Raw genomic sequence first — 26,937 nt, forward strand, 5'->3', positions numbered from 1 at the left:
CTTGCTCATATATCAGAAAAAAATTCTAGTTGTACATATTTGTATTTCTCCCTAACTAACATTTATGTTTTAACTTTTAAGATTTCCAAGGAGACTTTTTACCTCCAACAAGAACTGTACCAAAAACCATTCTGAAATATGTCCTTGACAGCTTCCAGCATCAGCAAATATGCAGCCATTTCAGGCCATCTACTCTGGTACTTAGCTGTCCTTCCAGTAAAAACCATTTTCCTCAGTTTAGGGGTCTACACTGTAGGTTGTCATATGTGTCTGGGATATTTAAACTCCTCTTATCGTTGGTAAAGACCTAGCCAATACAATCAATGAAGTATAGAGAGCAATTCATCTCATCTTAAAGTCCAGGTCACATGGTCAGTTGAATCACTCTTTAGAATCCATTGCCCAAAATGGGAACTTAGACACCTAAATAACTTATGAATATCTACATGACGAAACACTTAAAGCTCATTCCACCTCATTACTCATTTGCCTATACTTGAGACATCCACCTGGGTCTGGCTGCCATGACACAGGATCTATGCATCCTTCTAGGGCAGCTGGAGGCCAGGCGGGACTCCTTTCAGCATCTCAAATAACATTAATGCTCAGGCAGCTGAATCGCAAACCTCACATCTAAGCTTAATCACTGTTGTTTAAGACCATTCTAGAGTCTTGGAGAACAGCCACTGCTTCCCTTTTAGGAAAAACCTTTCATATATGTAACAGCATTTATCATGGCTCCTCTCACTCCTCCTTCAGGAAACAGTGAACACAGAGTCACAAAATTACTTATTTTAGTTACTTTAGTCTTCCTACTTCAGACTCACAGAAATTCCTGGAGTCTTTCCAACCACAGCTCATGTTTGTGCCTGCATCCAAACACGCTATTGCAGCTGAGACCTTATCCATTGTGGCAAGAGTAAAAACATTATTTTACTTACTGTACAAATGGGAACCCAGTTTATGCATTGCAGTAAAATGGCTGGGTTTTGTTAGTATTAATAAAAAAAATGAATAATTTTTTTACTTAGTTTTGCTAACATCATAGGATTGTTTCAGATACAACTTTGAGTTAACTGACAACAGCCCTCCTGGATTTATGATACTGATTATTCCTAGATAAGATCAGCTCCTTATGCTATCATCTTTTACACTTTATTATTACATTTTATGACATAATATGCTATATTTTGTTAAATATTAAAACATATGTATCATGTATATAACATAAAGTTATTAATTATAATACAATATGTTATGTTACTGTTATATGTTATTTCCTATCATTTCACCAGTTTGTCAAGACCTTATGCTATAATAATCTAAATTCGTGAATCAAAAAAACCTGTGAAATGTAGCTCCATGTTTTACCTGAAAAGTCTTTCCTTCTTTAATGAACACACTACAGAATTACCTAAAACAGAAGGCTCAGGAAAAATAAGGACAATAACATTAGTTAAACACATTGCATCACTACCTGATGATGAAACTATTACACATCATTTTTGCTAATCAGAGGATATTATGCAGCATGAGTCAGACTGTCACTGATTTACAAATTAGCTATATAAACAGAGCTGAGAAGTGTGTTCAATAGCTCAAGAGTGAAACTCAGGCAGAAAACTTTAGACGAGGATGAAGACCCTATCGCTTCTCCTGTTTCTATGTGTGGCTGTCTCTGCTGCTTTTCCTGTGGCTCCAGAAGCAGAAGATGAAGGCAAAAACCTACAGCTTGTGGAGGTAAGTATCTTTTAGTGCATTTCTAAGTGAAACATAAGGTAGTCTGAAAGATAACTATAATTGCAATTCTTGTCACGGAATATGGCTTGAAATTAAAGATCTGCCATTTTGGGGAGAGAAAACTTTTCCTATCAGTCTAGAAAACATACAAAATTTGTGTGGAACTTATTTATGCAAAAGTAATCTGTATATTGCGCAACTTCACTTTTGATGCTGTCAGTAAAGTAATTACAAAACTACCAAAGCATGAATTCTAGCAGCAACGGTGTGTGGCAGAAACAGTCAAACTCAGCAGCAATTTACATTTCAGAATGTGCTTTGAAACTTGTGACATGACTAGTCTCAGTAACAGAAGGGAGGAAACTTGCTTGAAGCAGGGATGTATTTCAACATTTTGCTAAGTAGATCTTTTGTGGAATACTTTTAAAAAAAGGGACATCTGTGAGAAACCCTTACATAGACACAACACTATTTACTGGAGATGAAATTTTTGAAATTTAGTAGAAAGACCTGAGTTCCTAATATCCTATTTAGTAGCTAAAAATAAATGGCATGATTTGCCAAATGCTGACTGTTTAGTAGTAGTTGCTTCCTTGGGAGTCCTGGTTGCATGGAGTCTCACTGCCAACCTCTATTTCCTTAAGTGAGACCAGTTACAAGCTTCCTTATGAGTTTTGTTCTTAGAGTAACTGGACAACATAATAAATATGGAATTAATTATTAATAGTAAATATTGGATTTTAAATACATTTTTTCCTATAAGTGAAACAAGAAGTTCAGAAAACTGTATGAAAGCTGTAAGTTGTATCTGACTCCTCAGGCAAATTCCTGGGAAAAAACGTGCTGTTCTCGCTCCTGGTAAACACAGGACATGTCTATACGGGAACAGTTCAAGATCAATTTTAAGTATGGCTGAAGACAGTACTGATATGCCACAGTTATCTTCTTTTTTTAAACTTTCATTTAGAATTATCTACAGAATTTCTACAATCTTCAAAGGGATCACCAGCCTCATTTAAAAAAGGGCGAAAATCCCCTTGCTGCAAAGCTCAAGGAAATGCAGGAATTCTTTGGACTACAAGTGACCGGAAAACCTGATCTTGACACTTTGGAGATTATGAAAAAACCTAGATGTGGTATACCTGATATAGGGCAATACGTGTTCACACCAGGGAATCCCAAATGGAAAAGAAATAATCTGACATACAGGTGACCTTTCCTTTTCTGGTTCAAAAAGATATAAATCTAGCATCCCAACTTTGGGGGCTCTGAAGTAAATACATGATGCCTTATTTGGACTTCTAGAGTGATTAACTGATTTCTGGAAGAAGACAGGCACTCTAGAAGGCGGTATCTAAAATGAAGCCTTTATAAATTTTCATTCATGAAAGATATGTCTAAGATTTCCAATTTGCACACAAGTTATTATTTTTTCAGCTAAAATGCTGTATTCCTAACAATATATCGTATGTTGGGTTTGCCTTGAAGGATTTTGAATTACACGCCAAAGATGAGACGAGCTGATGTAAATGAAGCAATCCGAAAAGCTCTCAGTGTCTGGAGCAATGTGACACCACTGACATTCCGAAAGGTTGAAGACAAAGAAGCAGATATAATGATCTCTTTTGCTTATAGAGGTAACATTGATATCTTTATGTATTAAATAGCCATGTGCAGTCATAGAAGTAATTTAGGATTCTGAGTGATTTTTTTCCCTCTTCGTTTTAGACCACCATGACAACTCTCCTTTTGATGGCCCCAATGGTCAGCTGGCTCATGCTTTCCAGCCTGGTGAAGGTATTGGTGGAGATGTGCATCTTGATGAGGAGGAAGCCTGGACAAAAGATGGAAGAGGTAAGGGCTTTGTAACTGGATCCATTTACATAGTTCTACCTTGTAAACTCTTCGCTCATGTGATGCTTAGTTCATGAGGCTGATTATAGGCAGAAAGCGAGCAAAAGTAGCAGAAAGCAGAACTTGTCCTTGGGGTTTTTTTAGCCAGACATTTTTTAAGTGTTCATATAGCCTTCTGTGACAATATTTTTGAGTTGTGATGTTGATAGCATTACTTACAGCCTCCGTTGTACATATATTTTGGGAGGTTGCATAGGTGTTTCCCACTTAGCCAACTGTGGTGAACATTAAAATCAATTTACGTCATTTCATATGATTTTTATCCTACAGGATACAATTTGTTCATTGTTATTGCCCATGAGCTTGGCCATTCGCTGGGTCTATCCCATTCAAATGATCCTGGAGCACTGATGTATCCAACTTACTCCTACACGGATCCCAAAGAATTCCTTCTTCCTCAGGATGACATTGATGGCATCCAAGCCATCTACGGTAAGAAAAAAATATTTTTATTTAACATTTCTAACTGGGAGGCTGGTAAACAGTAATAAGAATATATTTTAAATTTTCTTATTCCACCAAATGTGAAGTTTAACTATTGCTGAACTGTGGATAACAAAAGAGAAAATTCCTGGGAGCTAACTGCAGCTGAAGCCCAGTTCTGCAAAAAACTAGTTTTGGAAAGTATGAACACAACAGGTTTTATCAACATTAAAGGCCTGCTTTTAGTGACAGACCTTAATTTAAAACCATATGTCTTTTCATTGTCTGTAAAGAGGGTTCTTGGTGTCCCCATAGACCTTCTCAACACTGTCTTTATATTTCTTCATACTAAAAGATAAAATATTCTTCCTATAGGACAATCAAATGCTGCTGTGCAGCCAACAGGACCCATAACTCCACAAACTTGTGACCCGAATTTGACATTTGATGCTATTACTACCCTAAGGGGAGAAATAATATTCTTCAAGGGCAGGTAACAAGAATAAGCGTATATATTATCTCATTAAAATATTCAGTAGTTTAAAAAAAATCTGTAATCCATGAGGCAAAACTGTCCATTTAGAATGCAGTGCAAAGAGAAGGAAATGTAGTAGAAAGAGAATCACTAGAAAATTACTATGTATTTACACAAGCAACAGATCTCAAATCATTAATCCTAAGAGCCCTAGCTGGCAAGAGCAGTGAAGGAGATGAGGGCTTGTAGGCTATTTTCCAGCTATTCTGCTGCTGTGGCCACTGCTGCAACAGACTTGTCGCTGAATGCAATTCAACTAATACCAAAGTAAGAACATTCGTAATATCCCTTAGCAATGTGTTCATGGGTCCCACACTGTAACTGTTCTACTATTCCTCAATACAAGCGCACGGACAGAACTGAAAGCCATGTCACACAGAAAGACATCTGTTACGTGGTTACTGAAGCCAACTCTTTGCCTGCTTGTCCTACAGAGAAGTAGAAGGGCTTACATTCATCTTGCTTGATTTTAACTGAGGTGCTAAAATTAAGCATGTGGTCACTTTAGATTTCCTTTACATTCAGTGGAGGGGGATATTCACACTCAGATACCCATCTCCCTCTGTTGTACTCCAGGAGCTCTAATAATTATTTTGCACTTAAAATTGGACTATTTAATTACATAAATTTTGTTTAAATCAGATATATGCTTCGCAAACATCCCGCAAGGACAGAGACAGAGCTCAATTTTATCTCACTGTTCTGGCCAAAGTTACCATCGGGAATTCAAGCTGCTTATGAAAATGTCGAGAGGGATGAAGTTTTACTTTTTAAAGGTAACGGAATCTTGAATTCTCTACTTTTTCTAACCAGTTACTCCCTGCTCCTTTGCAAATTATGCAATTGCAGAATTCAAAGTGTTTTTTAAGGAAGATCAGTGAAACAGAGAATCTAGTTCTCTTCATTTCTAGTTTCTCTTAATCTCTACAACATTTCACTTTATGCAGAAAAAATGCCGGTGAATCCAGTTAGCAAATACAGGCATTTGTACACTACTGTTACTATTATGCTTATTAGTATTTTGTGATATTTTGAGCCCCCCCCCAAAAAAAAATATAATGTGAGAGGAAAATTGTTGATTGAAAAAAAAACAATCAATCCTTTCCTTTAAAGGCTTTAAATGTCTCAACTTCATTGTGCACATATTACAGTACATGATATATTACAGTACATAATGTATTACCATATATGAGTATGTTAGAGTATCTAAAATTACCAAAGTATTTTGATTAGACATATGCCCTTCTTAATAGTTTAATTTAATGCACATTGTCTAATTTTCAAAATATTATATGGCACTAAAATCAAACAACATTATAGGAATCTAATAAACTCAGTAACCCAGACCAATGTGAGTGGACTATCTCACCAACCTCCAGCCCTCCCCAGGTTATTACCTAGACAAATATTTTATATTCATTTGAAAAAAAAAAAAGTGGGAAAAATACTATCCGTACACCTTAGGATTCTAACGTTTCACTCATAAAAATAAAAGACATTTCCATTATCTTCATGATGTAGTTCCAGTGTAAGAATTAGGACCATTTTCTAAAGTAATAAACTGAAAGGAATAATACTGATGTCTAAGACACACAGCTCCTCCTCTAATACACAATTAAATGCTGTTTATAAATAGCAAAACCAAATAAAATGTGCTTATATTTTTCAGAGGATAAATATTGGGTTCTCAGGGGATATGACATTGCACCTGGCTATCCTAAACCAATCTATCGTTTGGGGTTCCCAAAGACTGTCAAAAGAGTTAATGCAGCTTACAGTGATGAAACCACAGGAAAAACATACTTCTTTATAGCTGACAGATACTGGAGGTAAGATTTTAATGTTCATTTACTAAAAGGCATATTTTCGTTTGTCCCTGAGAACTGATGTATTACTGTAAAATTCGAATGCAGTGGTGTTTAAACCAGGTATATTCCAGAAATATAATCAGGATTCTCTGGAAGTTTAAAAATTGTAAGAATTTGCTAGGAAATGTAACTTTTTCACAGGACTTTTTCCCATCTATTTGTGGCAGGAATGTAATTATTTGCAATTGAATTAAACATCTGCTCAATTAAAGAGTGATTTTCTAGAGAACTATTCCTTTCTTTTTCTCCACAACGGTGGAGCTGCATTTCAGTGCAATGTTGTGATAGTGTCCATTTTTCATTCACATTTCAAACAAAATAAACTGGTAGTAAAAACTGTTAGAATTGAATTTCTCTATGAACAAATTATACATAACCTCCAATTGTACAGTTGGTCATATTTATAAATCAAGTGTAGCCCGTGACAAATTTTGTTCAAGTATATGGTTGACACTAATACATGTATGTTTCAGGACCGTGCTACTGTCTTCTACTCCCAGGTTATATGTCTTGCTTTTATACTGAACTGGATATCCATTACCTAGATATAGAAACTCATTTTATGTGCAAGTGATGGACGAGGCGCTGGTCAGTCCAGAAATGCATTAATGAATTCCTGGGCTGCATTCCCAAGGTCTGTGAGATCCTTGTTTTACCAAAGGCAGGATTTTTGAGTCACAAGACACTCATAATGTGAGAAACTTAATACATAACAGGAAGAATCAAAAAGCTATTTTCAACTAATCTTTATAAGACTTCTTAGTAACTATAGAGTTGCATATGTGTATGAATTTGCTTTGGACTTTCAAAATACTGTCTGCTTCCTCACAAATTGTAATGATGTTTCTTCTGTTAAGATACGATGAAAACAAAAAATCCATGGATCATGGTTATCCCAGGAAAATAGTCTCCGACTTTGGAAAAATTGGCAGAGTTGATGCTGTTTTCCAAAAAGATGGTGAGTAAAACATACCTTTAATCTGGGTTTACTTGAATATTTGGACCTCTGTAGATAGGATCATTTGTTTTCAAAAACCTGTTATTAATCTTAATGAGAAGGAAATTAAAAATAACAAGCATACATGGGCTGTTTATGTTGGGTTTTGTTTTGTTTTCCAAAATACTGAAAAAAAGTCACCTATGAAATGTAACTGGATTAAACATTATTTCTAGGCTACGTCTACTTCTTCCATGGAACAACTCAGTTCCAGTTTGATCCTCGTGCCAAACGGATTATTGGACAAATGAAGAGCATCAGCTGGTTTAATTGTTAATGGCAATGTTTTTCCATATGCACACTGTACGTTTTTATGTGCTGAAACTTTCAGCGTTTCATGACTATCAGGTCAGAATGAATTTCTGCCCAAACTCTTTGGGAGCATAGCCTTAATAATTATTTATTGTATATCAAATATATTTATATAATGTATCACAATTTCACCTGCTACATTGAAGTTTCCTAATACATTATGGTTTTCATATTGTTGTGTCCTTTATATATTATTTGCACTAATACTTAAGAGCCAAGTCTAGCTTCCAAACACTAGAAAATGTACTCTGGCAGGAAAATTCAGATCTTTTTCTCAAAGCCAGTGAAAGGAGCAGTCAGCTGGCTCTGAACTCCATCATCCCATGCAAGCCCTGGTGAATATTCTATGGGTAATTAGGCCAGTTGTGGCCCATTAGCATCAGTCTACAAATGACCACTTTCTGTTCCTTTTTCCCCAGCTTCCATTCTTAGCCTTCCCCCCAGGGTGTGTCTTTGCAACTGTAGGCAGGGGTTTTTTCCTCATGTTTTTGGGTTTAGGAACTAGGTTTAAGCCTGGGAATGTAAATTAGAAAGCATCCCTGAGATCACTGGAACAAGCTCCTTGCTATCACAGGTGGCATATTTTTAGTCCGTGCCTTTTGGTATTCTGTGAAGTTCCAATTTTTAGTTGCCAGGCACATTATTTTTTTAAATTTGTTTTCTGGATTTCCCTTGAACAGGAGGATAGAAAGCTCAAAATGAAGTGATTTCTTTGTGAGAAATATTCCCCGTACTTATGTGAGTGAAAATTTCCTTTGCCTGGGTGAGCGTGGGTATTGCTTCATCCCACACCATTAGGAGGAGGGCATGTCTGGTGCCAGCAGCTCTTGCCTGCCTGCTGGCACAAGCACCACTATCAATAATTTGGAATCTAGGGGTTGTTTCCAGCTCAATCCACACAGTCACCTGCTTTTCAATAAGTTTAAGGTCCTGTTTGCCAATTACTGTACTATGGTAGAGTACGGTACCACTCCCTAACATCTGGTTACTAGTTTTGTGTGTTGTCGTAACCCATACAGTTATTAACTGAGACAGATTTGCCCAGGCAGGAATCCAATTCCCTAAACGTGTTCAGTGCATTTGGGATGCTGTAGGGCATCCAAGTCACCCATGCAGGTATGAAATGGAGAGACCAGCTTCTGGGAGACCAGCACTTCCCAAAGCCCCACAGAGCCTGCACTGTCCCTAGGCGCCTATGTTCAGGTGGTTGAATCCTGTCCACACAGGCTGCAGTCTTTACTAAAGGTTTGCCAAGAATCAAATACGTTATTTGAATCATTTGCCACTGGCTCATGTTTTTTTACTTAAGCAGAGTAATGATTTAGTTCTGTTGACTCTGTGGTAGGATTGAGCCTTCAAAGTAGTGGTTCAATTCAGCTGTTTGAACAAGTATCTAGTTCTATTAAGGCCCCTGAAGGTTTTCAGTTGGCCTCCAACTACCAGTCTAGAAGCCACATGCCCTCTCTATGCCCTGCGTCACAGCCACTGGGCCTGTGTCATTGTCTCAGGTACTCTAGACTGCCTCAAAAGCACAACAAATCACTGTTTAGGCAGCTTAATTGCAGCCTAAGTGTTTTCATGTGATCTCAGGCTTAGGCTTTCATCATAGCCCATAGTGTTGGTCAAAGTATTTGGTGAGCTCCTGAGAGCTCCACAATCATTCTAAGTTTTTTCCTACATATGGTCAGATGAAATGCTCTCTAGATGCCATTTGATCATATTGGTTAGATTTCTACTGATATAATGCAAACTCAGATAGTTAATTCACATGCAGACACCCATGTCATGAACACTTAGAAAAGCTGGATCCCTGCTGGTGTTGTATTAGGATCACCATGATGCAGCAGTGTAGTGTCATTTGGTACTAGAGATGTGATGAGAATAGGCAGTGACCTTTCTGGGTTAGAACACAGATCACATTACTGCGGTCTGGATAAACTAATTCTAGGACAAGAAAAGGAGTCACAAGGTAGATCAACATCCACCAACTCTAACCAATGTCAAGGGCAAGCATTAGGAAATCATAACCAGCAGCTGCTTATACAGCTTCTTTTCCCAGACCTCAAGGCCAATTATAGGCCTATTTGCAAAAAAGACTGTGTTGAGGCCTCTCTCCCATGGGCCGTGGGAACTGGCCACTATGCTGTGTAGGTGGTCAAGTTTCAAAACCCTAAGAGCGTTTTGAGTGACATAGGCCTCCATCATCTGTCACTCAAATGTCTTCTGAGCAAACACTAATATAGCCTGAGCTGTTAACTGAAATTAGAAATGTAGTCTAAATTAGCTGTTTCAGCTTCTCTGAGTTCAATGAAGTCAGAGAGCACCTACAGAGGCCAGTTCATCCTATTCTAAGATAGCTGGTTGAATCACTCTCCAGAGTAAATCACTCTCCCTTTTCTATAGAAGAATGCTTAGCTAATAAATGTATAAAGTTAAGTGCAACTAATCTTAATCTAACTGCTCTCATTGTCTCTATCCTTCCACTGCTAGACAGCAGGTAGCTGTGGGGATCTGATGGCCAACCACAGTTGAAAATAAACAACTACTTCTCCCAGTTCATATCAAATCTGCTCACAGTGCTGCCTTGATTTTTTTTTCAAAATTCGTATCAACCAAAACATTTTTTCCAAAAATGTGCCATTGGAAAATATACTTGGTGCAAAAGCCATGGAACTGGGGTTTGTCTTTTGTTACCGATGCCATGTATATAGTTAGATGAAAGCACCGTGGTCATTCCTGCTAGCATTAAAAACTTTGAGACAAATAAATATATCCATTTAAAAACATAAAGTGGATTTCAAAAAAGAAAGTTTGTACTTCTGCATAAACAGACATGTCATTCCCATTTTCAGTTCAGTTGAGCTCTCCATCTTAGAAAAATTGTCACGGTTTCTATCTCAGTTACAGAACTGAATGGAATTCAGATCTTACCTTACAATACAGTGATAAAATCAAATTAAGGGAAGTGTTTGGTTGTTGGTTGGCTTTGAGTTTTTTTGTTTGTTTGTTTGTTTGTTTGGGGGCTTTTGTTTGGGGATTTTTGGGGGGGGATTGGGTTTTTGTTTGTTTTCTTGATAGCTAAGAAATGCCATTGATGAATAAGTTTAACTAACAAGGCTACCTTGTGAAATTTGGGGTAGAAAATCCATCATTAACATCTCCAGCTGGAGAAAAGTTGGCTGCAAGTGACAACAAAAAAGTCAAAACCACAGAAGCAAGGATTTCCTGAAAAAGCCGCAGTCCGACATGAGGATATTTCTTACAACTGTTTTGTAAAAGTTGAGTACATGCTGTCAGAGCTCCTCTAAGACACCAAACACCTTCAGCTCCAACTGCTGCCAGTGGAAGAGGAAGGTGCTTGGCCAGCACAGGGTGAAATCACATAATTTGTCACATCTTGTGTAAGTCCTGAAACTTCCTTTATTCTGAATTACTTAAGACAGGAAATAATCACACCCCCTGTGGCTAATGTGGTTAAACTGAAGAAACCTTTTGTGATGAAATAGCAGATAGATAGATAGATAGACAGATACATACATACACACATACATACATAAATAAGTAGTTTAGGTAAATGCAGACAGAGATATAAGATTATTCACATCACTTAGGCTGGATTTATAGGGTAAAATCTTTTTAGTTTACCTATATCTTGGATTCCATTGGTATAATTTAAAGGAAACACACCTTTTCAAAGAGTTGTAAGTAAGAGGGGGGGAGTGATTTGGGGTTGTCATCAATTTTCTAAAATACCCAGTCTCACTTTATGGATCAATTCAAAAAGAAAAGTTTCTGCTTACAGTAAATTCTCCCAAAGTTGGTTTTGGTTTTTTTTTTTTTTTTGGATGGAATTCATATTCAGTGCATAGATCCCATTTGCTAGGCTGAGAATTCTTAAGAGTTTCTATACATTTGTGGGCCCCATTTCACACAGCTGGGTCTGGACAACTTGGAAGGTTTTGCATTTGTCCATTTGATCTGCCATGAAATTGCTGAGGTTCACTAAAATTCAGTGTCAAATAACTAAAACTGAGTGCTAGTTTTGAAATGGTAGCCAAGCAGCTTGGAGTATTCAAGTGCTAACTGACTTCAGATGTCTGCAAAATTGAATGGGTTTAATTAAGTTTTATTGTGTCAGCCAGCACAGTGTTATAGGATGTGTGGAGGTAATCAGAGCATGATAAACTCTGAGTCAGTCTACAGCTGACTCTATAAAGCACCCCATAACTGTACAAACTGGGATGCAGCAGAGGATGCGCGTGGAGCAGAAAGCAGACTGCTCTCCTACCAGGACAGAGATGAGAGTAAGAAGGAAGGATCTTTCACTTTTGCTTTTAATGTGTGCAGCTCTTTCTAATGCTCTCCCTGTACACCCAGAGAAAGACAACGAAGAAGATGCAAAGCTTGTACAGGTAACTACATTGTCCATATCTGAGATCTCTTGAGCCCTTTCTTTTTAGATATAACCTGCATGTCCCAGCTACACAGCAGTTTGCTGTCTTTCGGAGACAATGGTATTACACAGAACTCTGCTGCCCAAACTTTACTAAAGTAGGATTAATCTGTACAAACTGGAAATAAGAGTCAGGGAAAATGTTGTCTGTTTCTGTTTAGCTATGATCCTCAGGAAAACATCTGTTGTGCTCCAAAATCACAAGCAGATGCTTTTGCCAGCAAAGCACACAAGCAATACCAGTCCTAATGTATTTGTTTAAGAAACAGATCAAAATGTGAAATATGATTGCTTTACTATTTCACTAGGACTATTTAAATAAATTCTATGCTATTGAGCCTGATCCAAATCAGCTTGGATGGAAATTAAATGCTGAATCCACATCTGAAAAACTTCAGAAAATGCAACAATTTTTCGGTTTGAAAGTGACTGGAAAACCAGATACTGAGACATTGGAAATGATGAAAAAACCCAGGTGCGGAGTTCCCGATGTGGGTCTTTATGGTGTTACTCTGCCAGGATGGAAAAAAACCAAGCTGACATACAGGTAGTATTTCAATAATTGCTTTTTGAATTAAAATTTTGGTTTTACGGGAATTCAGATTTGTTACAGTTAAATACAACTTCTACAGCAACTGTGTCCAGCTGGGAACACAGAAAAGTTTATCTTTCCCCAGCTGTTAGCTATGCGTATTCCTGAGAGAGATTTCTGAGAGTCAGGCTGGGTATATTACATTTTCTGATTTAACCACAGACTTCTGCCTGTCATGTACCATTCCTGAGAAATATTCTGTGACCAAACAGAAATACCAACTACACCCTATACAAGCCCTGTTCTCTTCAAAATTTGCTAAGACCAACAGTTTAGTAGTCACAGCAACCTGAGGACATGACTTTCCTCATGCTCAAGAGATGGTCTCCTGGCTAAAGGCTGTTTTGAGAAAAACTGATATCATGTACATGATTATTATTATGAAAAAGACATGTTGGACAGTTATCACATTCCTCGAACTCAGTCCAAGATGAATCTTGGGAGCTGTTGGACTGTAGGTTAAGTTAATTACTTCAATCTCTGTTCATCGTCTTAACAATAGTAGAGATTTTTTTCTGCAAACATTAAGCATTATTACTTGAACTCTCATAACTGCAGGATTGTGAACCACACACCAGATATGAGCAAAGAGGATGTGGATAAAGCAATCCATAAGGCATTCAAAGTGTGGAGCACTGTCACCCCTCTGATTTTCACTCATATTCATGAGGGAATAGCAGATATAATGATTGCTTTTGGGACCAAAGGTAATATACTGACTGCATATCAACGGTAAAATTAATGTAAAGATTTTGCAATAGTCATAACATAAACTTTGTGTTGTTTCAACATCATGTTATTTAGCTCATGGACACTGTCCTCGCGTTTTTGATGGCCCCCTTGGTGTCCTTGGTCATGCCTTTCCACCCGGCAATGGTTTTGGTGGTGATGTGCACTTTGATGAGGATGAGGATTGGACCACAGGCTCAGCTGGTAGGTAGAAAAAGCTTTCTGAAGTGTCATGCAGATGGGTAAATTCCTTTCTGATTTTATTTAACTGAAGATACAGACTGAGATGAAACACATCATTAACCATAAGAGCAGTTTGAGGATACTACAGGCCATCCTGCAGCCAGGGTATTTGCAAAATTAACAATTGCAATGACATAAAGTCAGCCTGATCTGATTTAACACTGGTAAGGTATCAACAGGACAACCCTTTTGAGATATGAATGCTACAGACATTCTTACCTGGGGGTTGCTAGGGCCCATGCCCACCAGAGTTTCACAACCTATAGTAAAAGCTTTCTGACTTTTTCCTTTCTTGATGCACACGCTGGCACCAAGCCTGGCATTACCACACACTGCAGAGGGAGCACACCACAATAGGTCCAAATACTGGTTGTTACACCTTTGCTCTGCATTCAAGCTAGGATAAGCTTATACAAAAAAGTGTTCTCCAAACAATTCAGTATCCTACCAGGAGCTGGGAGGCTGAACATGCTGAAATGCAGTGTGTAAAGCTGACTACAGATGTGTACCACCAGGCCAGAAGAAAGGGGAACGCTGAGTGCTCAACCATCTGTTCCCTTCAACCTCCAGGCCAGCCATACAGCACATACTGCCTCTGACAGATATGTCAATACACAATGACAGATCTGTCATTGTGTCTAAGGTACACACCCTATTGTACTTTAGACCCTTATCCAGTTTTTGGGGTGGAAAACTGAGGAGTCTAACTGCAGCAGGCTAATTGAGGTCACGCTGCAGGAAAAGCAAGGAGCTAACAAACAGAAAGGTTCAGTAAGAGCACTGCATGAGGAGAAAAGGTCTGGGTTTATTGTGGTGGGAAAAAAGAGAAGGATGAGAAGTGGACATGTCAGGCTGATAAAATGCAATGTTTTCCCCACACTGGAACTGAATAGGTCAACCTCAGTTTTGCTGCTGTTTCTCAACAGCACAGCTCCAGAGTCCAGACATTGCAGAACTCGTTGGAGAGCTCAGAGGACTTGTGAGAGGAGAAGACTGGAAATATGTGTGGAAAAATTGAGACTTTGTTTGATTTTTTGAGAAATGGATATCTTGGCTTCAGCCACCCTTTCTTGGGCAATCGATGACCAGTCCTCTGCTCTGCCACAGACTTGTGATCTTCACTAAGTCTGTTGATACTGTTGGCTCTTGATCTGCAGGGCAGATGATCATTCTTCCCTAACCGAGAAAGGCGTGTTGCTTGGAGGGATGTATGTTAAAGGATATTCCATTTTTATCTATTCACTATGTTAACATATTTCACTAGGAATAAGCATGCATAAGCATATTTCAAAAAAGGTATTTTATTTGACAAAGCTATAAAGAAATCATACTCTTTAAACTCCTAATGATAAAAAGTTAAATTGTTCTGCTAACATATTTTTCCTTGTCTATTCATGATCTCACCTTTCTTTCTCAGGTTTGTAGGAGGGAGGGTAATACACAGAGTGACACTACAGAACCTCAAGCGAGCACGAAGTGCATCTTCCTATCCTTGCCCTGGAAAGTTGCTAGTTTGATTTGACTCACTATCTAATTTTCTAGCTCAGCCAGGAAACCCTGCCAGGACATTCCTCAGAGCTGCACCCACATTCACCCCCTGACACTACTCATGTCACACACATACTTTCAGTAGCTAACAGAAAGAACAGCAGGAAAGAGGGCCAAAAGTCACTCCTTTCTAGTGGGGGCAGAACACAACCCTAGCCTATACAAAAAATGTTTATGCATATTCATACCCTCATGAATTTCAATATGGTCTATGAAAACTGTCACTGGGCAATAGTCCTGCTGTGCTCATATCAGCCATTTGCAGACCAAACTTAGACTGATGTCATCTCTCTATCCATTTTTAAGGGTTCAACTTGTTCCTTGTTGCTGCTCATGAGTTTGGCCACGCCCTGGGTCTCTCCCATTCTAATGACCAGAGGGCTTTGATGTTCCCCAACTATGCCTACATCAGCCCCAGTGAATTTCCCCTCTCTCCAGATGATATAAATGGCATACAGTCCATTTATGGTGAGTAAAATTCATGCCTTAAAAATAGAAGTAGGCAGGAGAGAAATAATCTCTTTCACAATTGAACCGTAAAAATATTTGTCTTCTCATAATATCAAAAATACAATTATATGTGAAAACCTGAATGTTTCTCCAAATTTGGTGTATTCTTTCCATAATGTGTCCCTTAGGATCTCCACCAAATGTCCCAGACAAAAGGCCAGCCACTCCTACCCCACCTAAGACCTGTGGCTCCCAGATGTTTTTCAATGCTATAACTACACTCCGACGAGAAGTCATTTTTCTAAAGGGCAGGTAAATATTGATATGACATTGTTCTCCATGAGGTTTCTTTTTTCCTTGATTTCTATGAAGACTGAATACTTTGGTGGTTCACATGATTATGATTATGGGATTTATGAGACAAATGCATACATTTCTGTTCATGGAAATAAAACTTTTAGTAGATACGAGTTATATTCATATTTTTACAAGATATACCCTGAAAAAACATGCTTCATTTTTTCAAAAAAACCCCATCTCAGTCACAATAAAGCTTTATTCCCAAATGTATAGATGGTTACACCAAGTAGTACATAACTAAATGATGCAACCATTTTCTAAGAAGGTAGTATGTTCTACCATATAGTTGGGCTAATCTACCCTTCAGTCACCTGTGCAAGCCTAAAATCATCTGCATAAATCATACAGGGAACAGTTTACAGTCAAGCTTATCCAAGACCCTATGACTTTCTTACTATATGGTACAGAAACAACCTGAATTTTTCACCTGCTTGTAGCTGATCCCATAATCAATCAGTACCAACAAGGTGGGCAACTTCAGAAAGAAGCCAGAACAAAAAAACCCTTCACTTCCCATTGAGGGGAGTGTTTTCGTTTCTGACACATCGACCTAGGTAGCTCCACTGACAATAAAGAGCTTGTAAGTCATGACGTTGTTCACATTCTTGTACATATATAGAAATGTCTGTGGTTCATTATTTACTTCAAAAACTGTTTCATATTTAAATATTAAAGGCATTTATGGCGAGTCTATCCTGATAACTCAGAAGTTGAGCGTGAATTAATTTCTACCTTCTGGCCAACTCTGCCACCTGGTATTGAAGCTGTGTATGAGAACATGAAAGACCAGATCCTATTTTTCAAAGGTGAAGTATGAGACTTTCTTTAAATTTTTCTTACTTTTAATTTTGAGGGAAGATAGGAGGAAGGAAGGGTAGCTATATGTGCGTAAAATTTGCTTTTCAAATAAATAAATAAACAAACTTAGGACATTTCATTTGGCTTTCCTACAACCTACACTAAGGGAGTGCATTTTTCCTTTTAGCTCCTGAAAATTCATTGGTGAAAATAAATATTTTTTTTTTTTTTAATAGGCAATAAATTCTGGGTTGTCAGTGGATATCAGGTGTTGCTTGGTTATCCACAGAATATCCACACATTGGGCTTCCCTAAAGGTGTCAAGAAAATTGATGCAGCTGTTTGTAATAAAAATACAGGGAAGACAGACTTTTTCATAGGTGACAAATACTGGAGGTAAGAGAAACTGACAAATGTTTTCTTATGATTGACTCCAATATAATCTGAATACAATTAAGATTGTCTATGTGATAAAAGAGAAAATACACCTTTAGGTAATTGTATGTAACTACGTAATTATAGTAATCTTATTTTCATAGAAATGTTTCTTTGACTCCTGCACAGGGAGAAGAATATAGCTTTGAATTTTGGGAGCTTAAGGGTGTCCTCAAATAAGCATTCAAGATATGGACCCATTTTGATTCATTATGCCTGGAAGCTAAAAAAATTCTGGCATGTAGAGAATTTTTACATATACGATAGACAAAAGTATCTCTAGAAAATAAAGATCTGAAAACTAACCTACTTTAGCAGAAGGCTGGCTGGGATGGCTTGTGCAGGATTTCTCTGATTTTCTGAAAACTCCTGGATTATTTTATCTGATTTAGAGAGACAGAAGTGATAGTTCATTTTCATTTCTTTGACCGGTTAGCATTGGATTTGCAACATGCTTTTTCTAAATCCTATTCAAACTGGCATGAATGATTCCTGATACCCAAATACCAGTCAAACTGAAGCAAAAAAGTAATTTTTGGGAAGCTGCTAGATATCTCCTGTGTGCAAGAACAACTCCTGAGAATGCCTTCTGCAGGTAACCAGAAGCATATGTGGGTCAAACAGACTTTATTGTGACTAATTCTGGGGTTCTTCAGTGGGAAATACAGCGTTAGCTAGGTTTTGTGCTGCATGTCATTTCCTGTCCTTTGTTTTTGATAGTTTTGGAAAAAGTATTTACAATATATTTAATTGCTACTTTACTGCCTTGGTCACAAGACAAAAGCATGTGAGAAAGCCGCAGCACGGATTTCTTACTTAGTAACTCCCTCTCTCAGTCTCATGTCCCTGTGAAAAGTATTTCTTGTATCCATGGAGAAGAAAAACAAAAGCGTGTGTGTTTGTTTGGGTGTTTTTCCTGAGAGGGCTTCTCAAAGCCCCCAGATTCAGGCCCATCTCATAAAAATTGTCCTGGCTCAGTTAGGAAAAACTTGATTGTATTAGGAATACGTCAGCTTCCTTTTTTCCATCTAAATCTGTCAGCTATTAGAGGACTATGCACAATATCATATCAAAGGGAGTTTAAAATTCATGCAATAAATATGTGCAGTCCTTGTAGCAGGAATCAACCCGGCCAGTTTCCATGCACTGCCTGTCACACTGCTATCATTAAAGGAGGTAAATACCATCCCTGCTGTTAAAAATTTGGGCCTTCCTTCAATTTGTCTCACTCCAAATGCTTCTTTGGATCTGTGCCTGCCTTTATCACCAAACAAGTAGCCCCCTCGTTGAAAATGTGAGTAGATTACTTTCTGTAACCCCAGTGAAATAAGTCAAACTACAGATGGTGGACACCTTTCAGCAGCTGATTAATTCTTTGCAGAATTGATGTCTAAACTCTAAAATTACATGTCTCCCTTCATATGATTTAGGTTTGATGAAAACAGCCAGTCCATGGAGAAGGGTTATCCTAGACAGACAGTCAATGACTTTCCAGGAATTAGCCAGAGGGTTGATGCTGTTTTCCAACAGAAAGGTAAATGAAATGAGCTTTTAAGTAAAATGGGTATACTTGTAAAGAACTTTAGTGCTGGAGGAACATTCTGGAAGAATGTCATTATTGATGTGTCCTGCAAAAGATAGACCTAAAGAGATGCTCTCCTGTGTGTATAACGGTGATGTTCCCTGCTTTGTCAGAATGAACTTATTTCTTTTATCCATGCCATGATGCCTTACTTTTTTATTTTCAGGGTTATTCTACTTCTTCCATGGATCAAAGCAGTGGGAGTTCGACCCTACTGCTAAAAAAGTTATCCGCGAAATAAAGAGTAACAGCTGGTTTAACTGTTAATATCATTAAACCTTTTTACACACAGCAATTGAGAATAAAAATCATTCTAGATTTCTCAAAGCTTGTTGATAAAACACTACTATACAGAAGAGGAAACAGGACTAGTTTTTCTATATGTCTACTATTTTAATAAATCATCATGTCCGCTCTAATTTTACCTCCAAAGGCTAGAACAAAACTACTTTTTTTCCCCTGAATAAGTGCAAGATGTCCAACATAATGTATCATTTTATACTCCAGATGGGTTTTCAAATCTTTTGGCAATAAAAAGTTTTAAGTTGATGTCAACTATATTCTGCTTCATTTGTTGAAGGCGTTCTATATTTCTGAGGTGTGAAAGACTTCGGATTAATATGCTGATATCCTTCCAACATATAATGTTTGTATTTTTCTTCTTTTGTCACCAAACATCTTTAAGAGCCATTTTTTTCACTAATCACTTGTTTTTCTGTCCTCTCTCCTGTGTCTTCCTGTGTCTTCTCCTGCTCTTCCTTGACCATTGCAGCCTTCTCCCTTTCACATCATACGAGTATGTTGCCACCAAAATCATTCTCCAGTCCCAGTGGCTAAATACATTAGCTCACCCTGATCTATCTTTATAGCTATAAAACAACTAGCATTTCATCAGTGACCATTTTTTGAGAATCTATGAATGGCCTCCTTCAGAAATCAGCCCTGTCTTATTCAAGAAATAGAGGTAATTACCATGTCATGGAGCACAACCTCTGCTTCACTAACAAAAAGCATGTGTTTCAAGTGCACATATATCTGAGATTTATTATATACTGCCATTGTACATGAAGCAAACTCCTTGCAAAATCAGACAAAATCTATAAAGTCACAACCATATCCTCTCCAAGTACTTCCTTTACATTTTATTCTGGAAACAGGCCCAGAACACACTGTCAAATGGTTGGCCATACTGCCTGCATGGCATGGTGTATCTGAGAATATGATCTCATTAGTACTGGCTTGTTCTTCTGCTCCCTAGTTCTCACATATCTGGCTGGTTTACACACCTGTTACATATCTGAGTAAAAACTTTCTTTTTTCTGTGTGCTTTTACAGTACCAGATACAACAATGCAATGACCGCAACCTGACCTTTACCTACCTGATTTGGCATACCATTATATTGCTGCAATCGCTATGAGAACCCTGCTGGCTTGGTTCCCACCAGGAAATCTAAATAGAGGCTCAGATATGCTGTTTCACTGATCTACAAAACTAATCAAAATTTAAAGTGGGGTGAAATGGCAGAGAGTGAAATTCATCTGACTTTAGCTTTCTGTCTGTCTGCACATCTACTCACAAGAGTTATAGAAGATTCCTGTACTGAAAGAAGAGGGAGAAGTTCTCCACAGTGTTACTTATCTCTTTTAAAGACTGAGATGGGGCAAACCAGTATCTTCAGTCCCTGGAGAAAACATCCCTTGGCAGAGAAAGGCTATCCAACTAGCTTAGAGTAGCTAACTTTCAGACAGCTAAAGTTTGGTGAAAACTATAGTGCCTTTGCTGGGTATCTATCAGTTTTTATGTGACCCAAAAGAGAAGGACATGCTACTTTTATCGTCTCTGATACCCACTTCTTGGCAAGATACACCAGCAGCTTTTTATATAACCACAAGCCAGTGATAAAGTTATCTGAAGGCACCTGCTTGGATTGACACTGCCTGTGAAGTGACCATGATATCCCATGAGACAAGAGTAGCACATGCTGGAGACAGCAGGATTGTAACAGTTCCTTACCTATTACTGTATTTCCATCCTCCTTAATCTCTTCTTGAGCATTCAACTCGGTGGTTGTGTAGAAAACAGAGTTTAACAGCACAGTCTCAGAAGCTGCCAAGTCACACCCAGGTGTTTATACTCAGAGACAGGATTACTCTTTCACACACACTTTGCTCAGTGTTTAATACAATTGTAGTTTTAGCTGCAAAAAAAGTTTAATCACTGAGTCATTGAGGAGATTATTCAGTCCTTTGTCATATATGGGCAAGTTCCTCTGTCTTCAGATAAACAAACATCATAGCTACTCTGTGCTCCTTCTTTTCTCAGGTGAAACCTTGTTTCACACTTTATATAAATCCCTTGTCTTAAGGAAAGTTAATCTTTAACGCTGAAATGCTGTCAATGAAGTCTTCTGACTGGCAGCTTTGGCATTCTCTTAATCCAGCATGGGGTGCGTTTTCATGGATCACCTGCAAAAATAAAGCAAGCAATGAGCACTGCTTTTCCTTTTTTTTGCAAAGAAGGCCTGAAAAGTCATTCCCAACACAAAAAGGCTTGACTTTTGATTTGTGATAACAGCTTGGTCACTTAGTTTTCCCTCTTCGTTTCTTGTTTCTTTGGAGGAATAGGAACCAGAATAGGAGTGGCACAGCAGAAATCCAGTAAGTATTAAGTGCTTAGTGATGGTCCTTTCCCTCATCTTTGCCAGGATCCTAGCTAACAAGGGATCATGTCTTGCATCTTGCCGTATCCTCCCACAGCCCTAAACAGTTCCTGATACCACTTCCCCAGCACTCTCTTATGCCACCTATAGCTCCTCATAATGCATATCGCCATACTACATTTAGGTTACTAGCTGAGTAAACACTGCAGTTACGTGGGCTGACCAGCAACTAGCCCCACAACCCAGCCAACGACTGAATTATCCACTTTCCTATTAATAAGGTTGTTTCTCCTTTCGCCAGCTGCTATTTTCCACAAAACCTGTAGGAACTACACTGTGTCAGTTCGGCTTGGCTGAAGTTGGCCAGGACCTTCCATTACTGTGTGTCAGATAGACGCACAAACAGATGATACACAAAAAACAGGATTCCATGTGGTCAAGCTAAAATTATTTTCTTGGTGTTTTCACAAAACATCCTTCTTGCCTTCTACTGCACATTTTCATTTGGTTTTGTAATGTCATATTCCCCCTACAGTTGACCAGAGCAGTTTAGAAGGGCAGACAGGGCAAGACAGGAAAAACATACAAAACCAATGTTTCCAGTTGTTCGATACCACAAAGAAAAAATGGTCATTTGTTTCTTGGCAAATTAATGTCTTTTAACAGCTGTTTTTCAAATGGATCATAAGATACTGATAATGAGATTGGATTAGGAAATGAAGAAATTATGCATTCAAATGTCATTTGTTGCTGAGACACACAAGTACAGCATCCTTGGTAGATTGTCCTGAAAAGACCTGCTCGCTTCTCAGCCTGCAAGAACCTGGTCTCCCAGCATTGGACATTACTGAGTGTATCCTGTACACGTACTTTGTAGACAGGACTTAAAGGTTTGAGACGTGGGTTCTGTGGTTCCGGCTATGAATCAGTGTTTTTCATGGTCTGGCTGTATTCATGAATTAAATAAGCTTATGGGGGTGGGTGTTGCCTGTTGGGGTTTTTCCCCATGCATCATGTGCTTCATGTGTTTTTATGATGTGTAAGCACCATGTCTTGCTACCTTTCAGTAATGAATAAACATAGAGAAGTGTGTTTGTGTGGTCCAATAAAGGTACCTTGCCCACAGGGGCATGTGGATCTGTGTAGCCTCTGTGGGGATCTGCAGGCTGCAGGGGCTAAAGGAGCAGGGAAACCCACCAGCTGCACAGAAATGCCTTTTGTGTATTTGATTTAAAAAATGCTGCTGGTAGAACTGAGGGCAATACAGCCTCCACACAGCTGGGCAACACAAGGTTTTAAACCATCAAGTAAAAAGCTAACATGAGCTATTACAGATTAGACTCTATCAGAGTGCTAGAAACTATGTCCTGAAGGACTGAGTCCCCTAAATTGTCAGCAACTATTATGGGAGCTGGTAAAAGCTGTTTTACCCCAGGTTGAGAAGGTTGCACTGGTTAAAATGAAAAATCAACATTTAAAAATGAAGGTGGTTTTGACCAAAAAAAAAAGCTTACAGACGTATGGTAAATGTCATTATTAAACAGAAGAACTTTGCAATAAAGATGAAAAATATGGAGTTCACAAAAAGCACCAGAAAACATTTTTCGAGAATGTGTGTCTATATATAATACAGATATATATGCATATTTACCTCTAGCTGTGTTTCAGACTTTTCAGCTATGTATCATTACTTTTATAAGTAAGTGCTGCTTTTGATTTTCACCCAAGATTATGGAAGTGATTTATACAAATAAATAATTGAACTCTTTTCTTCAAATCATTTAATGTAATTTAGCTTAGGTTATTACATTTCTCGAATCAGCTGAAAAGTATACTTATCAGTTCATACTACTGCAAACAGAATTATTGTGAACAAAACAGGCTGTAAGAGCAAAAGAAATACACATTGTGTAAGGAAGCAAGGAAGGCTTCTCAGGAGGAGACCAAACTGCTACAGGTATGTTCTGGAGCAAAATTCTGCAAGTTGACAAGTATATGTTTACAGAGATGTACATAAACATCACCTGGACATGTATTTTAACAAGCATAGAATATGGAAGGAGAATGGCTATTATTAAGGACGTGTTTTTCATTTCTAAGGATGATAAACTCTTTCCTCATTTCCAGGATCACAGCACAGACTGTGTACATCATGAGCTAGAAGACAGGCTTTAATTAGAGAAGAAGGTGCTGGTTCAGCAGATCCTTCAAGCTCATGCCAAAATTCAAACACCTGTTTAAGTAATACTACTTTTAAAATGTTTGGCTCAAAGTCCTAATGAAGACATCTGTGCTTATTGTGACCATAGAAGTGCACTGCCATAACAGAGTTCAGACAAAGCGCAGACATTCCTCAAGCACCTGGCTGAAGAAACAAGCATTCACACTGTTACATTCAAAACGATCTGCACATGAAACAAGAATGGACTCCATCTTCCTTCCCCTTGCAGTCTCCTCGACTCTCATCCCCAGAGCTTAACCTGCCACCTTGCAAATTTTTCTGCCTCTGCCTCAGGTGCAGATTATTGGAGGTCATAATTTTGGGAATCAGTGGGAAGGCAGAAGGTTATATAAAATGCAAATTGTACCAAAGGAAATATAGAGGTGATTCATTGATTTCTGAATATGCTGAGGGATATTTTTGCACAGATGGTATTTCTGTAAGAATCTGTTTAGACTGTGAAGGCCAAATTCTAGTTACCTAATTTTCACCTACATCCTTGTATCTGGGTGTCCTACTGACTGGATCTGAGACTTTAAAGATGTTTAACCATCAAGAAAATATAAGTCTCTGCAATTTGGGGTGAATCCGACCAGCATGACCCCACCCTTAAAGCAAGTGTGAAACAGGAAAAAGGATCCTGAGCTTGGAGAATATACTGACAACAGGCAGGAATAAAGATTTCATCTCAGAGCATCTGTCTGGGGCAGGGGACAAGGGAACTATAAACTTTAACACTAGGATAAGCATGCCTAGAAAGGCTGAAGGTTCAGAGCAGTGTGATTTTGAAGTCAGCCTCATCATCCTCACTTGCCATACATGGTTTTAGTTTGTGGAGCACTCTGTGTCCAAAAAGATCAAATTTCTGGTGGAGGAAGCTACCTGGGAGGCTCTGCCATAGCTGTCCACATGCCTAATGGAGAGAGATCTGAACTCAGACCAGAGAATGATTCACAAACCATGTGGCCAGACAAAAGTGTTTTAGCATCAGAAGTCAGTCCCAAGTATCCTACTGAAAGCTTTGCCTATATAGCTAACAGCAGGAAGTTGTAAAAAAGATGGATTTAGCCCTCGGGTAATATTTCCCTCAGCAGCAGTTGTAAAAATGTAATTGTGCATGCCTTGGATCATGCTGGAATATGTTTCTGGAATTCAAAGCAAATAGATACATACCCATCAGGGCAAATTCTGAAAAAACTGTTTATGTTTGCTGGTGGTAACCACAATCACCTGAATTGATATAGTGTTAAGCCTTCATTTACTTGCACCTTTTTATTTACTTAGAGATTACAAAATCAAAGTCAGCTTTGTTGCAACATGATCCTAAAGTGTCTGGCAGGAGGAAACATTTAGTTTAACACATAGATGCTAAAAAGATAAAACAAATTTGCACTGGGAGGAGAAGTAAGGAGGCCTGATGTCTGCATGCACAGTCAGGTGGTGTAACTACCCCACATGGGTTGCCTGTGGCTATCTGAAATGCCATAGCTTCTTTTCAGGGCTGTGCTTTGCAAGGTTATTCTCTGTCCAGAAGAACAACCACTGTGTCATTAACCAAGTGTGGGAGCAGTAGCTGAATCCTCTCATGTAAGCCTGCTGAAAAATCAAAAGATTGCTCAGTTTTACACAGAAGGGAACAGAGCCAAAGAAAAGAGAACCTAGTTATGGAAATTTGTGGTAAGAAACCTGCCTGGAAATCCCTATGTAGGTTCCACATTCTTGTGGCCATTCCCTCATCCCAGGTTATCAGACCTCTCTCTAGAAGTGTTATATGTATTACTGAGTTATTTGTGTGTGTTTAAAAGCTGAGTCTTGGAGTTTCACATTTAAATAAAAAGCCTCTTGTAACTTGCGAAGCACCAAAAGGGCTGCTTATAACACAACTTCAGGCCCTTGCCTCTGCCTTGGGGCAGCTGGGGCTTCCCCACTACCGCTAGTCAGAAGTGTTCTTGTCCCCGCAGTCTGGCATAGCGAGCCTCAGGCTCATGTCATGCAGCAGCTATTCCCCCTTCCCAGTGGGTTTGCACTTTTTTTTGAGAAACCTGGCTGAATGTCAGATTGTCCTTTGACAAAGGTATGTGCTCCTTCTCAAAATCACCTGCAAAGTCCTCCCTCCACCATGCTTAATCGCAAGACAATCAGCAGAAGAAAGCACACCACTGACAAATCACAGGGTTTTGATGAAGATTTCTGTAATATTAGAGTTCCCAGGGTCGTGATTGGGCTTGAGATACAATAACAAATACATCCTCCACAGTGAAATTTCACAGAGTAATTCCAAGTGTAATCTAAACATCTGTAGCTAGTACTTGTTATTCATACAACTCAAAAACTGCAAAACAGAGCCCTTTCCCTCCCCAAAAGCACCATGAAAGGCTGAAAAATTAAACCTCAGCATTTTTGTCTTGGCAAGTATACAAAGCAGATCTCTGTTATGATCAGTGGATGGCTGATACCCTTTTCCCTTCCAGTGACATGGATAGGAGAACTTCAAAGAGTTTATGTCCACCCTCATTCACAACCAATCCTTTCTCTTTCTCAGGATTTGAGTGTCACAGTAATTACCAGTCCCGTCCCAATTGGTTTATATTTTTTTCTTTTTGGTTGTTTTCCACTGCAAACATAACCCACATTGCTGGGAAAGTAGGAAGATGACAAAGAAGGGCACTGAGGATTATTGCAGATGAGGACCTGAAGGTGTGTTGCAGTGGGACAAGCACAGATATCTAAATATAGGTATTTATAGAAGGGCCTCACTTAGGACCACTGTTCACAGGGTTGCAGGATGATTGGCTTTAGTCATCAGTAAATTTCCATCCTGGCTGCAATCCAAGTTAGTAGCTACTACAATTTTCAAAGTTCTAGTAGCAGTGACACTGTTCCACTCAAGCTACGACCACGGTGCAGAATGTTCCAAGGCTGTCAGGGGATGACTGATTATTCCTGCTCTTAACTCCCACCTTGGCCAAGCAACACAATTTCCCGGTACAGTCAGTGCCGTTCCCACCTTAGCCATGCATCCTAGTACAGTCAAGGGACACATAACCACCTAGCTCATTACACAAAGGCCAAAGCC

The 26,937-nt window shown here is 38.7% G+C and overlaps 2 protein-coding genes across 2 annotated transcripts; both read left to right on the plus strand.

Annotated features, from left to right (window-relative positions):
- The first annotated feature begins 1,635 nt into the window (after nt 1-1,635).
- LOC115603854 (interstitial collagenase-like) lies at nt 1,636-7,754 on the plus strand. The gene is made up of 10 exons (XM_030476259.1): nt 1,636-1,740; nt 2,708-2,949; nt 3,229-3,377; nt 3,469-3,594; nt 3,925-4,086; nt 4,453-4,570; nt 5,255-5,388; nt 6,282-6,441; nt 7,338-7,438; nt 7,654-7,754. The coding sequence occupies exons 1-10, from the start codon at nt 1,636-1,638 to the stop codon at nt 7,752-7,754; spliced, it is 1,398 nt and encodes a 465-aa protein (XP_030332119.1).
- Nucleotides 7,755-12,059: 4,305 nt separating this feature from the next.
- On the plus strand, nt 12,060-19,353 carry LOC115603850 (matrix metalloproteinase-27-like). The gene is made up of 10 exons (XM_030476253.1): nt 12,060-12,201; nt 12,551-12,789; nt 13,393-13,541; nt 13,639-13,767; nt 15,661-15,822; nt 15,993-16,116; nt 16,840-16,970; nt 17,199-17,358; nt 18,828-18,931; nt 19,146-19,353. The coding sequence occupies exons 1-10, from the start codon at nt 12,088-12,090 to the stop codon at nt 19,244-19,246; spliced, it is 1,413 nt and encodes a 470-aa protein (XP_030332113.1). The 5' UTR covers nt 12,060-12,087; the 3' UTR covers nt 19,247-19,353.
- Nucleotides 19,354-26,937: the final 7,584 nt, after the last annotated feature.

This window comes from Strigops habroptila, chromosome 2 (genome assembly GCF_004027225.2).
Source record: "Strigops habroptila isolate Jane chromosome 2, bStrHab1.2.pri, whole genome shotgun sequence".
NCBI classification, from domain to species: domain Eukaryota; kingdom Metazoa; phylum Chordata; class Aves; order Psittaciformes; family Psittacidae; genus Strigops; species Strigops habroptila.

What these genes read in the sequence shown, in the direction of transcription:
- LOC115603854 (XM_030476259.1), top strand. Translation starts at nt 1,636, where the DNA reads ATGAAGACCCTATCGCTTCTCCTGTTTCTATGTGTGGCTGTCTCTGCT. An exon ending in AAAACCTACAGCTTGTGGAG is followed by an intron (nt 1,741 to 2,707) that starts GTAAGTATCTTT and finishes ACTTTCATTTAG; the next exon opens with AATTATCTACAGAATTTCTA. An exon ending in TGGCATCCAAGCCATCTACG is followed by an intron (nt 4,087 to 4,452) that starts GTAAGAAAAAAA and finishes TTCTTCCTATAG; the next exon opens with GACAATCAAATGCTGCTGTG.
- LOC115603850 (XM_030476253.1), top strand. Translation starts at nt 12,088, where the DNA reads ATGAGAGTAAGAAGGAAGGATCTTTCACTTTTGCTTTTAATGTGTGCA. An exon ending in AAGATGCAAAGCTTGTACAG is followed by an intron (nt 12,202 to 12,550) that starts GTAACTACATTG and finishes CTATTTCACTAG; the next exon opens with GACTATTTAAATAAATTCTA. An exon ending in ATAGGTGACAAATACTGGAG is followed by an intron (nt 17,359 to 18,827) that starts GTAAGAGAAACT and finishes CATATGATTTAG; the next exon opens with GTTTGATGAAAACAGCCAGT.